Source organism: Ictidomys tridecemlineatus, chromosome 5, assembly GCF_052094955.1.
Source record: "Ictidomys tridecemlineatus isolate mIctTri1 chromosome 5, mIctTri1.hap1, whole genome shotgun sequence".
Lineage (NCBI taxonomy): Eukaryota > Metazoa > Chordata > Mammalia > Rodentia > Sciuridae > Ictidomys > Ictidomys tridecemlineatus.
In genome coordinates this window covers 128,511,868-128,526,774 of record NC_135481.1, presented here as the reverse complement: position 1 = coordinate 128,526,774, position 14,907 = coordinate 128,511,868, and the positions used below count along the sequence as shown (strand labels likewise).

General features: G+C 41.6%; 1 protein-coding gene and 1 pseudogene across 2 annotated transcripts in view; one reads left to right on the top strand and one right to left on the bottom strand.

Moving 5' to 3' along the window:
- Positions 1-824: 824 nt before the first annotated feature.
- Positions 825-7,362, bottom strand: LOC144377673 (uncharacterized). Its single transcript, XM_078049064.1, has 4 exons — positions 7,191-7,362; positions 5,393-7,031; positions 2,859-2,925; positions 825-2,404 (listed from the first exon to the last, which is right to left on the bottom strand). The coding sequence occupies exons 1-2, from the start codon at positions 7,360-7,362 to the stop codon at positions 6,403-6,405; spliced, it is 801 nt and encodes a 266-aa protein (XP_077905190.1). The 3' UTR covers positions 825-2,404; positions 2,859-2,925; positions 5,393-6,402.
- Positions 6,815-14,907, top strand: part of LOC144377990 (sorting nexin-21 pseudogene) — a 25,188-nt pseudogene continuing 17,095 nt past the window's right edge. The window contains exon 1 of the transcript XR_013439375.1: positions 6,815-6,953. The product of XR_013439375.1 is annotated as a sorting nexin-21 pseudogene (transcript). The remainder of the gene's footprint in view (positions 6,954-14,907) is intronic.

The following is a 14,907-nucleotide window of genomic DNA, read 5'->3' as shown; positions in this document are numbered from 1 at the left end:
TAACTTGTAGTAGTAAGTGAAAATATTCTCCAGAGTTCTGAAAGTTGTTTTAGAGGAGGGGTTTGTCGAAACCCTTGCATTTGTAGCAAGTCAGACAGAATCCCAGTTAAGCACCCAGGAATCCGTACATGAAGTTGGTGTCTAAAGTCAGGGCAGTCTTGGGGTTCTGATCCCTTAAACCTGTGAAGTTTGAGGATAACTCTGGGTGACTAGTGTCAGAATGGAATTAAATTGTGGGATACCTAGTTGATTTTCAGTCATACATTTGGTGTTGGCTAAGACAGCACAAATTTGATGTCAAGGGTGGAACATAAACCATGAGAGGTTTACTTTCCTCAGTGGCTAAGGAGATTAATACTAGATTAATACTAAAGCTTGGGCCTCCCCAAGATCATCACCTGCCAGGTGGGAGTCATCTTCATACAAATGATGAACTGCAAAGGGAAAAACTATTTCCTGTCAGCTTCCTCCTGCAGCCTGAACATTGTGACAAAAAGATTAGAAGTTCAGATGGTTTCTTCATTATAATGATTATTACACTCAAGCTTTGTGAACTTCTAACTTTTGTAGCTATTGGTGAAAACTGGAATCCTTGACTTATTGTTTCTGAATCTGTTTTTTTTTTTTTTGAGACAGGAAAGTTTAAATAGTTGTATGTAGAAATAAATGATTGAGATAAAAATATAATTTACAAAAACACTGTGGTTTGGGGTGAATATGTAATTTCAGGATGAGTTTATGAGTAGGTTCATGTAGTCCTGTGTGAATGTCTAGTGCGTTCAGGTCCCTGGGTAAGAGTCGCGAAGAAATCAGGACACAGGAGATGCAGAGCAAAGGCAGCAAATGCAACTGCATGCTCATGTTTATTTCTTAGCTCCTTTTATACACTTCTTAACATAAGGCAAACAATTCTTTAGTAACACTTTGCCCACATTGCCCTAATAACATACTTCAGCAAATACACAAAGCTAAACTCTGATCATTCCTGTTTATTTGCTCAGTAAAACCAAGAGTTCTTTTATAGAGTTTATCTAATCCCCTGAGGCTGCATGTGTTTCTTTAGTATGTACTCTTCCCAGGCTAAGCATGCCAAGAGCCTCTCCCTGTTGGCCCAGGTATGCAGAGCTTGTGACTTAAGATAAGGGGAAGAGAACATTTTCTCCTCCTAGCTTGGCTTGCCTCAGCTGACCTTTGTCTTAGCCACTGCTCTTGCACAACCTTGGGCTTTAGGGGGCTTCAACAAGCATACTAAACCTTAACATTTCCTTCTTTTTTCTTTTGTTTTTCTAACACAGCCTTCCATAATGTTAAGATAGAGTTTTGAGAGGGTTTGATACAAATGTAATATAAAAGTATGAAAAGAATTAACACCAAAATTAAAACCACACCTACCCCTCCCGCTGTATGGGATAAACTTTGTACAATTCCTTTTGGATCTAACCCTTCTAATTGTTTCAAAAACAATTCTGCTACTTGGGCAGCATCTTCATGTTGAAATCATTTTCCAAATACTTCAAATATATCCTTTTGTAAGGAAACAGTCATTAATTGTGCAGTATCATTACCATCCAAATAATTTTGTATAGTATTCCATTCATGAAGACTTTGATTATACTGTACATTAGTTATACAAAAAGAAGTAGAATTCCAATCACACTTTAAATGAATTTCTTACTCTAATGTTAAAATCTTTTTACCTAAACAATTTACAGTTTGTTTTAATATATCTATTTGAGTTTGAAGTCTAGAATCGATTCTGGTCTGAGATAGCCATAGCTCATGTGAATCCTTATGCCATTCTTCCACAAAATGTTTAGTCTGTAGAGAAGTGTGCAAAGCAATTCCTGATACTGTTGCCAATGTTGTAACAGCAATAAGGCTTAGAATTACAGCAACTAGCACTCCTACAAAGAGCTTAGATCTTTTTAACAATTGTCAGAAAAATTCCATAACTAAAGTATTTACAGGATCTTGAGACCAGGGTCTTTGTAAATTAACAGGAAGCCAAATATGAGATCGTTGTTGTAACAGCATAACAGAATGGCCAGGGGGAATTGATACAGAAGTATTGATACAAGTATATAATTTACAATTAAAACAAAATACTACTAAATCAAATGTGATATGTCCTATTAAGAAAAGGTATGGCATAGGAGCACAGGTCGTGACATTATATTCTTTAAATATAGTAAAATTATAAGAAGCTCGAGATTTACTTGTTCCTGAAAAAGAGCCGTTTAAAAGGGTTATAGGTTTCATAGCAGCAGCAATCTTCCAAAAATGAGTTTGCACGTTATAAGGATGTCGAAGTGATGCCAAACGTGGGTCGGCAATTCCACCATCTCCCCAGGCCATCAGCTTGTCATTTGTCAAGGTCTCATTCCACCTCTCTCTCTGCGGGATTCTATATGTAGAAGACAAATTACAAGCAGTACTATTCCATTCAGAGCAATCCTTTAAAAAAATTCCATATGGTCCCCACATAATCATGTCCTGGAACACCTTCCCAAATTTTCCACCACATTCTTGCCAAATAAAGGGACTATATTGTAAATTTTTATATGTGAATGTACATTAGTTATACAAATAGACCAAATTGACCAGAAGCGGATCAGAACTTTCTCTCCTTGTCTCATTGCCCTTTCCACATTATGTCTAACCCGTTTCCAATTATCAACATCCATAGAGCCTTCCTCAGGAAACCAGGGATTCCATTCCCTGACTACTTTAAGACACATTTCCATATCAGAATGGGAGATATTAATGCCATACATAGCCAAAAAATGCTGCAAATTTTTTAGAAAAGGAAAGGAAGAAGATTGTCCCATTACCCTGTAATATGTAAGAAGTATACTCACCCTTCCTGACAATTCTGCAGGGTCCCTGTTCGGGCGCCAACTGTGAACGTCTAGTGCGTTTGGGTCCCTGGATAAGGGTCGCGAAGAAATCAGGACACAGGAGATGCAGAGCAAAGGCAGCAAATGCAACTGCATGCTCATGTTTATTTCTTAGCTCCTTTTATACACTTCTTAACATAAGGCAAACAATTCTTTAGTAACACTTTGCCCACATTGCCCTAATAACATACTTCAGCAAATACACAAAGCTAAACTCTGATCATTCCTGTTTATTTGCTCAGTAAAACCAAGAGTTCCTTTATAGAGTTTATCTAATCCCCTGAGGCTGCATGTGTTTCTTTAGTATGTACTCTTCCCAGGCTCAGCATGCCAAGAGCCTCTCCCTGTTGGCCCAGGTATGCAGAGCTTGTGACTTAAGATAAGGGGAAGAAAACATTTTCTCCTCCTTGCTTGGCTTGCCTCAGCTGACCTTTGTCTCAGCCACTGCTCTTCCACAACCTTGGGCTTTAGGGGGCTTCAACAAGCATACTAAACCTTAACAGTCCTGTAAGCAAGAAATATGGAAAATGCCAGTGTTATTTTATAGACTTGTACATTAGAGAGAGAGGCAGCAGCCTTGCTTTCTCCCTCTTTTCATTGTATGCACAAACATGCTGCTGGCACATCTCAAATACTGTTGGGGTACACCAACAGTACTTGACATCATCAAACCTGAGGAGGGAGTAGTTCAGAATAGAGTGCTGCAGAAAGGCTAAAGGAGAGAACAAAAATAGTCCTTGGGTTTAGTAATCTTGGATCTCTATTGACTATGCCAAGCTGTTTGTGTAAGTTCAGGGGGTCAGACTTGCAAGAAGCATAGAGTGGTAAAATGGAGGCTTCTTATTCTGGTAAGTTTGACTGTTTATCTTCTTTGTAGAGTTTACCTCCAGGAGAGCAGAAGAGGATTTTCTTGACTGAAAACTAATGAATGAGTGAAAATCCCACTGCACTATTTTGCATTCATTTCCCACAAAAGAACCACCCTAGGGCTAGGGCTGGGGCTCAGCAGTAGCCGCTTGCAGGGCTCTGGGTTTGAGCCTCAGCACCACATTAAATAATAATAATAATAATAATAATAATAATAATAATAATAATAATAATAAATAAAGGTATTGTGTCCAACTACAACTAAAAAACTAAAAACAAAATAAAACAAAACAAAACAAAAAACACACACTAAAGTCATTTACTTTCCACATCAGTGCACTGTACTTTGGTATGTCCAAATCCTCTGGAGTCTTACTGATTTTTTCCTTTTTGATCTTTTTAGCATGTATTAAGACTCTAAAAACACTGCCCATGAAAGAAAAAAATGGACAAACTGGACTTCACCAGAATAAGAAACTGCTACTTTTGAAAATAATTTTATTTTATTTTTAAAATGAAAAGCCAAGTAAGAGATGGATCTGAACTGAGCTGGTATTATAAAACTTATAAAAGAACTCTTCTTGTTACTTTTTCTAGTACAAAGTATGCACCTTTTCTCTCCCTCTTGCTTGCTGCCTATCACAAGGATCCATGTGGTTGCCTCCCAGAAAGGTGATGTGGGATTCCAATGATTTCTAACTCCTGGTATACATATTCCTGTCTAGATCTCTTCTGTGTTGAAGAGGGCCCAGTCACATGACAATAGGGCATTGCAGAAATAATGCTGTTTCTAAGGCTAGGTTATAAAAGACACTGTACCTTCTGTGTGTCTCTCCTTTGAGGTAAGCAAGCCTCCATGAAGTGACCATGCTCAAGAGTCCCCATAGAGAGGTTCATGGGACTACATACCCAACACACAGCACTCACCTGCCCAGCATGAAGCATCTGGATGACTTTGTGAGAACTGTCCAACCCATAAAGCCTAAGGTGACTGCAACTTTTGTTGACATCTGACTGCAACTTCCTGGGGGGACTCCAAAACATAGCACCTAGCTAAACCTCTCCTGATTTCTTGGCCCACTGAAATTATGTGAAATGATGAATGTTTACAGATTGAAGCTGTTATATTTTGGGGCATTTTGTTAAGAAAAAAACTGATAACTAATATAGGCGAAAAGGAATATGTAGCTTCAATTTAGCCTTGGATCTAAGCCATTTTTCTACTTGTGCTTTGATCTCTTCAATTTTATTCATTGTATTTATTTTTTAGTTCTGATACAACAGGTAGAGGAAGAAGAAGAGAGTGAGAAATAGGGAAAGCAGAATGGAATTATTGATAGGAAAACCGTGGGAAATGGCTAAACGTGCAAGCATCTCCTTCTCCAAGGTTCACAGTCCCACAGAAATGTCAGTCTTGCTGAGTGACTTTTTCTTTCTTTCTTTTTTTTTAAGAGCAGGGCTCAGAGGACCCTTCTTTGCAGCATCTATCTGGTTTTCACTCCATCCAATATGGGGGGGGGTCTGTAACTCAATGTTTCAAGACCAATTCTTAAAAGTTTACTTATTTTAAAAGCATCTGTAAGAGCCCCCAAGAAAGATACAATGAGGAAAACCCCAAAGATAAATACCTGGCAGACTTCAAACAACACCCTGGAGAGCAGCTCCCAGTTCAGAGGCACCAGTGTGGGCAGAAGGAGGAGTTTGGGGTCCAGGAACTTTGATAATGATTTTAACCCAGCCAAGAGCCGGCATCTTCTCCCATTCTCCCTTTGGATTTCCAGCAGGGACATGGCCAGCTGCAATCAGTCCTCCTAATCTGTATCAGTAATGAGAACTATGTGAGACTTTCCTCCAGATAAATTGGGCAGAGACAGCTTGAGGACTAATTTGAACAGGGTGGGGCCTGGGCTGGTCCAGCCATTTTGTCAGCAGGCCATAGTTAGAGGACTTTTATTTTCTGCGATGTCTGAATCTGTGGAGGGCAACTGCAGGTAGGCAAGCTCACCAGCCTCCTCTGGCTTGGCACTGGGTGTGGGGGTGGGGGGCTAGGTATTTCCCTAATTCACACTAATTAACAGGGAATAGTGATCCAGCAAAAACACTAAACAAACTGCTTGGTAATCTGTTAAAAGAAATGTCAGAAAACAAACAAGAGAGTGGCAGGATAATCCATTTCCAAAAGAGAAAAACAAAAAATCAAACAACCACCAAAAATCTTGAGTTACAAACAAGAGGATCAAGCCTTCCAAAACCAAGAATAAACAAGAAGATATGCTATTTGAAGTGCGTTCAAAATGTCTTTTACAAGCGAAGCAAATTAATTCTGCATGTTCTGGAGTTCTGCAGAGAACGCAACAGTGTTCTGCCTTTAGTGGGTAAAATGACACCTTTTGCTTTTAATAGTAACCCAAAAGCCTCAGATAGCATTGCGCTCCAGCGGGCTCTCTCCTTGGAGCTCCATTCCCAGCCCTTTCTGAGCATTTCGTCGCCTGCAGCGATGCCCTCTCAGGTCTTGAGTTTCTGGGACCCATGGCTCCATGATATGCCCCAGTAGAGGGAGGCTGTCTGAAGTGTCGCTGGGTTTTCGACCCCTGAAGGTTGGGGGCAACTGCTCTGGGCATTTGTGCAGTGTAGGGAGCTACCGCGAGGTCCGATTGGATGCCCCCAAAGCCTCACCTTTGTGTCCACGCGTTCTGAGGCGCAAATCCGAGGGCGGGCGCAGAAGCCAATTGACGAGATACAGCGGCTGCCCGCCGCTTCCCGCGCGCCTCGCCAGCTGCCCTTGGCAGGCAGGGCGCGCCGCCGGCTTCGTTCTACCCTTGGGGCGGGGAAGCAAGAGACTGCCTCCTGTGCCCCGGCCCCCAGCGGTGGGCCCAATACCCGAACCTGTGCTTTGGAGCCTCCGTAGCCAGCCCGCGCCACAGCGGCAGCTGAGCGTCTCATCCAGGCTGAGAGAGGAGGAGGACGACGAGGTCCTCGAAGAAGACCTGATTGCAAAGCTCGGGGAGAAAGAGGAGCAGGCGCGCTGGGGCAAGGGGTGGTGGCGCCTGGCCCGCAGTCTGAAGGCCGAACGCGGCAGGCGGAGGGCTACCGGGCTTCTACCGCCAGCAGCATGGTCCGGGGCTTGTCGTTGACGCCGTGGGCGATGCTGGGCAGCTGCAGCTGTCCTGTCGGTACTCGGCACCTCAGGTAAGACCCAGCGCGCCCCCTCGTGGCGCAGGCGGTAGGCTCGCGGCTCACTCCTTCCTCCGCGGCTTTGGCCCTCACCTCCTGGTTAGCACCGGTCCCTCTGGAGCGAGGGACCCGGGGCAGGGCTATCCGCACCGCACAGGGTGCCAGCATGGACCCTGCGCTCTGGCCCGCGCCCTAGGACGCCCGGGGCTGGTTCCACGCTCTGGGAACCGCTTTTTTGCGGTTTTCAGAAACCGGGGGCGGAGCTTGGCGGTGGCGGGGAGTCCCTCGCCAGGGTTTTCCGGGCGCTGTGAGCGAGCGAATGTGAGACTGAGCGCGAGTGCGCGGGCTGGAGGCCCAGACCCTCATCCGCGAAGTGCAGGGTGGATCTCAGGACCCGACTCGGTTCCTCCCCGAAGTTACCCATGCAGGGCACAGGAACCCCGGTAGCCCCGTCGGTTCCCGAGGCCCCTATCGCCAGGGTAGGCTGATGCCCTGGGAGCGAGTGGTTGGAGGAAGCCCAGGGAAGCTACTTTCCGGGCGGCGGGAGCTGTGGGAGCCCGCAGCTCTGGAGTCCCGAGTCCAGGCTTTCTCCAGCCTCTTGATTGAAGTGCCCGGCTTCCCTCACCGTCTGGTGTGGCCGGCCTACGTGGCGCTTCTTGTGCTTAGGGTTGGGGGCCCCAGCAGCATCCCCGACCCCTAGTCCTGGGAGGAGGCGACCGCTTGGAACAATGGGGCTCGCCCCCGCGGTGGCATTTTCTCTTGGGGCAACCCTGTCCCCTAGGGACCTTGTGTGGGCTAGACTGTGGACCCAGAAGGCGGCGCTGGAGACCTGCCTGGGGTGCCCCGAGGAAGCGGTTTCGTCCTCCTGGTGCAGACAAGGGTTCCTATGGTCTGAGCGCCCTTGGCACTCACATTCCAGGCAACCTGCATGTTTGGGGGACGATGAGTGGGGCGCCGGAGGACTGGAGGCCAAGAAGGTTCGCTTTAAGACCTTAAAAAAAAAAAAAGTGAGAGGCTCCACATGCTTAAAGCGGTTTCTGTATACAATTTTCTTCCACATTCCTGCAGGCAGGTGAGAATTAAGGGACAGTTGAAGGCAAGGGGCGCTCAGCTTTTCCCATGTCCTGTTGCTAAAAGCTCGCTCTGCAGCTCTGGCTTGCCCAATGGACCAGAGGCAGCATGTTGAGCGGCTTTTCCTGGTGGGGGGTAGTGCTTGAGTTAGCAGATACTGATTACATCAACATTCTTGGATGCCTTTATCTGGAAGGAGGATTTCATTTAAATCGCTCTCCATTAAAGCATAAACCTCCCAGAGTGCACAATAAAATAAGTAAGCCTCTTTCTTTCTTTCTTTCTTTCTTTCTTTCTTTCTTTCTTTCTTTCTTTCTTTCTTTCTTTCTTTCTTTCTTTCTTTCTTTCTTTCTTTCTTTCGTTCTTTCTTTCGTTCTTTCTTTCGTTCTTTCTTTCGTTCTTTCTTTCTCTCTTCCTTCCTTTCTTCCTTCCTTCCTTCCTTTCTCCCTTTCTCTCTTTCTCTCTTTCTTTCTTTCACAGTGGAATGCATTACAATTCTTATTACACATAGAGAGCACAATTTTTCATATCTCTAGTTGTGTACACAGTATATTCACACCAATTCGAGTCTTCATACCTGTACTTTGGATAATAATGATCATCACATTCTAATAATAACCCCATTAATAACCCCATGCCCGCTCCCCTACAACTCCTCTGTCCTATCTAGAATTCATCTATTCCTCCCATGCTCCCACTCCCTATCCCACTATGAATAAGCTCCCTTATATCAAAGAAAACATTTGGCATTTGTTTTTTTTGGGATTGGCTAACTTCACTTAGCATTATCTTCTCTAACTCCTTTGTTCCTGCAAATGTCATGATTTTATTCTCTTTTATTGCTGAGTAATGTTCCATTGTGTATATATGTCACTTTTTAAAAATCCATTCATCTATATCTTTACTCCTCACACATCAGATAGAGCACTAATCTCTAGGTATATAAAGAACTCAAAAAGCTAATCACCAAAAAAATAAAATAAAATAAAAAACCCAATCAATAAATGGGCCAAGGACCTGAAGAGATACTTCTCAGTAGATGATTACAATCAATCGACAAATACATGAAAAAATGTTCATCATCACTAGCAATTAGAGAAATGTAAATCAAAACCACACTAAGATTTCATCTCACCCCAATCAGAATGGCAGCTATTATGGAGACAAACAACAGTAAGTGTTGGTGAGGATGTGGGGAAAAAGGTACACTCATACACTGCCAGTGGGACTGCAAATTGGTGCAGCCATATGGAAAGCAATATGGAGATTTCTTGGAAAATTGAGAATGGAACCACCATTTGACCCAGCTATCCCTCTCCTGGGTCTATACCCAAAGGACTTAAAAACAACATACTATGGGGACACAGCCACATCAATGTTTATAGCAGCACAATTCACAATAAACTTGGAAGTAAACCACTTTCTAAGTGTCTTTCTCTAATAACCTTTGCCAATTTCTGGATCCCACTTCCAGTACCTCCCCTGTAAGAATCCTCCTCCTCTTTTGTTCTCAAGTGATCCTTTGAATATGTTGCCTTGATGTGCAGTGGCACAACCTTTGCTGGTGGCCATGTGGTGATTAATTTCCCAGCAAAACTCTGCCTTGGAAACTGTGTGGCTTGTGGGGAGGTTTTGATGCATCTAGGGGTTGTTGCTGTAGTGGGAGATTTGAGATGGATGATGAGGAAGGAAGATGCGTCCATTGCTTAACATTGTAACTAGGAAAGGAAAGTTGCTTGTATTTCGGGTGGAGTAAACACCTCCATGTTCAAGTCCAAAGTAAGGACTAATGAACAAAGCAACTAAGGACATTTCTGTAATTTTTGAATTCTTTTTCTAGTGATATAATAATACTCCATAGGGGAAGGAGTAGGATATAATTCTTTTCTTTCTGGACTTCTTGGATAACTGAAAGTCCAAAGAATGGTAATTTCATATTTAAAATGTGAGTAAAGTTATCTGATTACAGGAAATTTTAGGTGTGTCCTTTTCTAATTTGAGTGTATTTTGTCCACAAAGTGATACTATGTAGAAACCTCAAAAGCTTCTAAAATGATATCTAAGTTCTTACTACATTTTTTTAGGAAGGCTATTTCCTAAGGAGAAAAATACCTGACGTAGGACCACTGTTTCCTCCTTTAGGGACCGTCTTCTTTTCATGGGGCAGTGTACTGTTTACTTCTGGACCGGATTCCAGGAATGATGATCATAATAAATGATGATAGTGACCCATATAGAAGAAAATAAATGAAAACATATTGTATAAGAAGACTTTGTGGAAACAGAAGGTTTTTTTTTATGTATAGTAAGGAAACATGTTTTTCTTTTTATGGCTGTGTGCCAAGCAAAGGACTTCACATTTGAAACTTTTCAGTGTTTAATAATGCAATCAAGTTGAGTCTTGGTGTCCATTTGAGAAGACTGTCACCCTGAGAATCCAAATCCCTGTGGGGGACCCTGTAACTAAGGGCACTCTCATCAAAGGGACTCCACTTTGACAGTATGCTGTCATTAGAAAGCTGACGAGAATTCTGCTTAATATTTTGTGTGCAAAAAAGTAACATGGGTTTTAAGATGCTCTTTTTCCAGGAACAGTGTTTGGTGACAGTGGTCTGCAGATTTATGAGGCAAGGTGCATTGCCATTCCTATTTGTGTTGTTAAGCATTGTTCCTATTATTTATTCGAGGTGCAGCTGTAATTGGTGTTTGCTTGTTTCTCTCTATTGTGGTGTAACTTGTGGTGAGTAACTAGTTGCTTCCAAATGTTTAGCCTAGACTTAACCTGAGGAACTTTTTAAGCTGGGGAAAGCCTGAATTTACTGGGCTCTTGTGGAATCTCTGTTTCTGAAGGCAGTGGAATTAGATAGGCAAGAGTAAGGAGCAACTTCTCTGACAGGTAGGAAAAATTAATTCTCTTTTAGTAAGATTTCATCCAGAGAACTGGCACTCCTTTAAAATGAACAGGAGGCTAGTGTGGGAAGAGTTACCATTTTCATTGAAATGAGAACTGGATGTGAAATGTTTGGCTCCCTGATAGTGTGACCTGGCTAGTCTGACCAAGTCTTGGAAATTTGTGTTCTCGTTATTAGTCTTTTTTTCTTGGAGAGTTCTCCTGGAATTATGTAATTCCAGGTTGTATTTCAGAGACAAGAAAGTGCACTACTGTTGTCTCTGCCCAAGGTTTATAACCAACCTCTTAAGATGAGGTAGGCCTTCTGGTGTTTATTTGGTCCATCCCCTGGAAACCTGGAGCGGGAACTGTAGTGGATACCTTCTCTGCCACCCATGTGGTAGAAAGGCTAGGTTATTCACCTTTGGGTTCACTTTGCTGTTTCCCACCAGGGGCTCTCCAGGACTGGCTCTTCCTTGTACTTGCCCATTGGGATGTTTCCTTCTTCCAGAACCCTGAGGTGACCTCCAAGTGGACGCCAGGAACACCACGCAAACAAAGGAACCCTGGGGCTTTGTTTTTTCGGAGAAGGCTTTGCCAGTTAGGTCTGCATTTTGACTAGTTGTCCCCCAGCTGCATGGCCAATAGTTAATTTGCAAAAGGACTTTTGGTCCAAAAGGACTAGTTTGGAAAACATTGATTTGGGCTCTTTGGTTTTGTTATTGGAAAAGCAATCTTTTCCAATATGGATGCTATGTATTGTTTCACTCCTCCACTGGAACTGGAAAGTTAGTTTAGTGGGTAGAAGGGGATTCTAGAGTTTTGGAGTAAAAATCCAAGGAACAAGAGGAGCTGCAGCCCATCATTTATGGCTGAAACCCATTGGAGTTTTTGTACCCACTTCCTTTTTCTAGTATATATTTATTCAGTTTTATGGAGGAGCTTACTAAGTTAGAAACAAGAGCAGGATAGTTCTGCTTGCATGTGCAGTTATATTTTTTAAAATATTTATTTTTTAATTGTATTTGGACACAATGCCTTTATTTTACTTATTTATTTATTTATTTATTTTTATGTGGTGCTGAGGATTGAACCCAGGGTCTTGCCCGTGCGAGGTGAGCGCTCTACCACTGAGCCACAACCTCAGCCACTGTGCAGTTATCTTAAAAACCCTCGGGGATGTAATATTTAAAATCATATTAACATAGTGGCCAAAGAATAATTGAACACCTTGGGAATTTTCATACAGCTTTTCAAAAATAGAGAATTGTGTTGGTGTGGTTCACACCATTTATGGGATTTCTTGGGGGTGTTTTCTTTAAGTCCTAACTCTGAAAGAACAACAATGACAAAAATCAAAAGCCAAATGAAAGAAATAATTACAGAAAGATTTAGCTTCATTCGACTAAGTAGCTTGTTCTTTAGAAGGTTTTAGGTTCCAGTGAGAAGTGGGTATGTATGTCTTATTTATTGCATTGGAATGAGCTTCAGTAATTCTTCAAGGGAAGTCCAGAGTCCTCCATGAGTTGGCAATTTGCTGAAATTCCCTGTGCTCCCAGACTAATTGTTTCCACACCCTCTTGTACAGTAAAGTTAAATTACAGAAACATTTTGGCCTGAACATATTGTAGACTTTTGTTGTGGAATATGGTAGCTGCTAGACACATGTAGCTATTTAAAATTAATTGAAATTAAAAGAAATAAAACACTTAATTCCTTTACCTTACTGGCCTCATTTCCATTGTAAGTGTTACGTGTTCTAGTCTGAAGGCACAGAATGTCTTTTTATCATTTATATCTTCTTTAATTTTTTTGCTTCCATGATTAAATCCATTCCTGAGTGTTTTATTCTTTTTGCTGCAGTAATAATTAAGGTGTTTTCTTAATTTCTTTTTTGGATTGTTTGTTTGTAGATATGCAACTGATTTTTGCATGTTGATTTTGTGTCCTACAAGTTTGCTCAGTTTGTGCAATGTTTTTGAGGATCTTATTATATATATAAAATAATGATATCTATAAACAGACAACTTGACTTCTTCTTTTCCAATATGGATGCTTTATATTGTTGTATTCTCTTGCCTAGTTGCTTAGTCTAGAATTTCCAGTATTGTATTGAATAGAAGTGTTGAAAGTGGGCACCCTAGTTTTGTTCCTGATCTTTGAGAAGTTTTCAGTCATTCACCATTGTGAATGACTGGCTTTATCTATATGGTCTTTATTATGTCCAGTTAGTTTCCTTGGATTCTTAGTTTATTCTCCTGTCTTATTTGTATTTTTTACTTTTGAAATATGTTGATGTCTTATGGATTCAAAAAGAAATTAAGTAACAACAGATAGCAGGGAAACTAAAACTAAGTGCTAGCAAATCATAAACATTACCATATTATAAATGGACAACAGCACCACAGTTGATGGGGTGGGGTGAATGAAGGAAGAAACTGAGATCAAGTAAACCTTAAGTCTTGTTACTTTATAGCCTCAGTTTATAGGGAAAAATCAACTGCCACCTTAAAGCAAATCTTGCACTTATCTGAGTATTTTTGATTTTTTTAATCTTTATTTTATTTATTTATTTTTATGTGGTACTGAGAATTGAACCCAGCTCCTTGCACATACTAGGTGAGCCACAGCCCCAGCGCCAGTAGTTTTGATTTTTATAGTGGTGTGGATACAGCAATTCTGAATGTATCATGTATGAATTATAGGACTGGGTGATAAGAAGTGTGTTGATAGTGTTGGAACCAGGGTTCTTATTGTAGAAGGATTGGATTGGAATTGGAGGCATTAGTATAACTCATGATTTTCATATATTCATATATGTGTGCATATGTACATATTATAATGCTAAAATTACAAACCCATAGTATGTAAACCATTTAATTCTATACATACCAGTTATTTCTTACACCTTCATAACATTGAGCCCTTCTGGTTCACAGATCTTGGTTTCTAAACACTGTTCTACATTAAAGGAGCTAGTGTGTCTTGGAGAAATAACCACTTATGTGACTGCCACAGGGGAAAATGCAAGATGAGCCTGGAAGAAAGCAAGTAAGTGATCATAAATGATGAAGGCATGTCATGTACACAGGGCTGACTTGAAGGAGCTCCAGTGGCCCTATGAGGGACCATTAGAGCATCACAGTGAAAATAAGAATGGATTGTATATGGAACAAGAAAGGAATTCATAATTCAAAGTAGATATTAAGTAAGTAAATATGCATATGAGTTTCTTAGGACTTCCTTAACAAAGTACTCCAAATGGATAATTTAATCACAAATTTATTCTCCTACAGTTCTGGAGGCTGGTCATCCAAACTCCATGTGTTGGAAGGACCATAGTCTCTAGGAAGATTCCAGGGGAGAATTACATTTTGCTTCTTCTAGTTTCTGGAGGCTCCTGGTGTCTTTGTCTTGTGATCACATCTGTCTGATCTCTGCTTCTGCCTTATATGGCCTTCTTCCCTGTGTGTGAATGACACGGGTCATTAACTTAGGGTTCACCCTGATTTCAAGGTGATTTTATCCTATATTACTTAACTCATTAGTACTACAAAGACTATTTCCAAATAAGGTTACATCTGAGGTTCTGAGTGGATATGCATTTGCAGGGACAACTATTTAACTCACTCAAAATATAAGTAAATGGAGACATGGGGAGGGATGGGCACTTCCATAGAGCAAAATGTCCACTAATAATGGGAGACAAGTTGGGAAAATTACATTTTGCAATAATAGTTGTATGGATTCGTTTGGACGAGAGTCATTAATGAGTGCTGATTCTAAGTAATGGGGGAGCATGTTTGATGTGGGTAAGCAGGAGGTGTGCATAGTCTCAAAGGACTTCCCTACTGAATCTTATTTGCAAGGGGACTGTGACTAAATCTATTCTGGTAAGAGCTGTTCTGTGCTTCCGAAATAGCACCTTAGTTGGCACTTTAGTTGGGAGATCCAGGTTAACATCACGTGTTCAAGCAGATGGACACTGGTTCGTCAAAGAAACACATG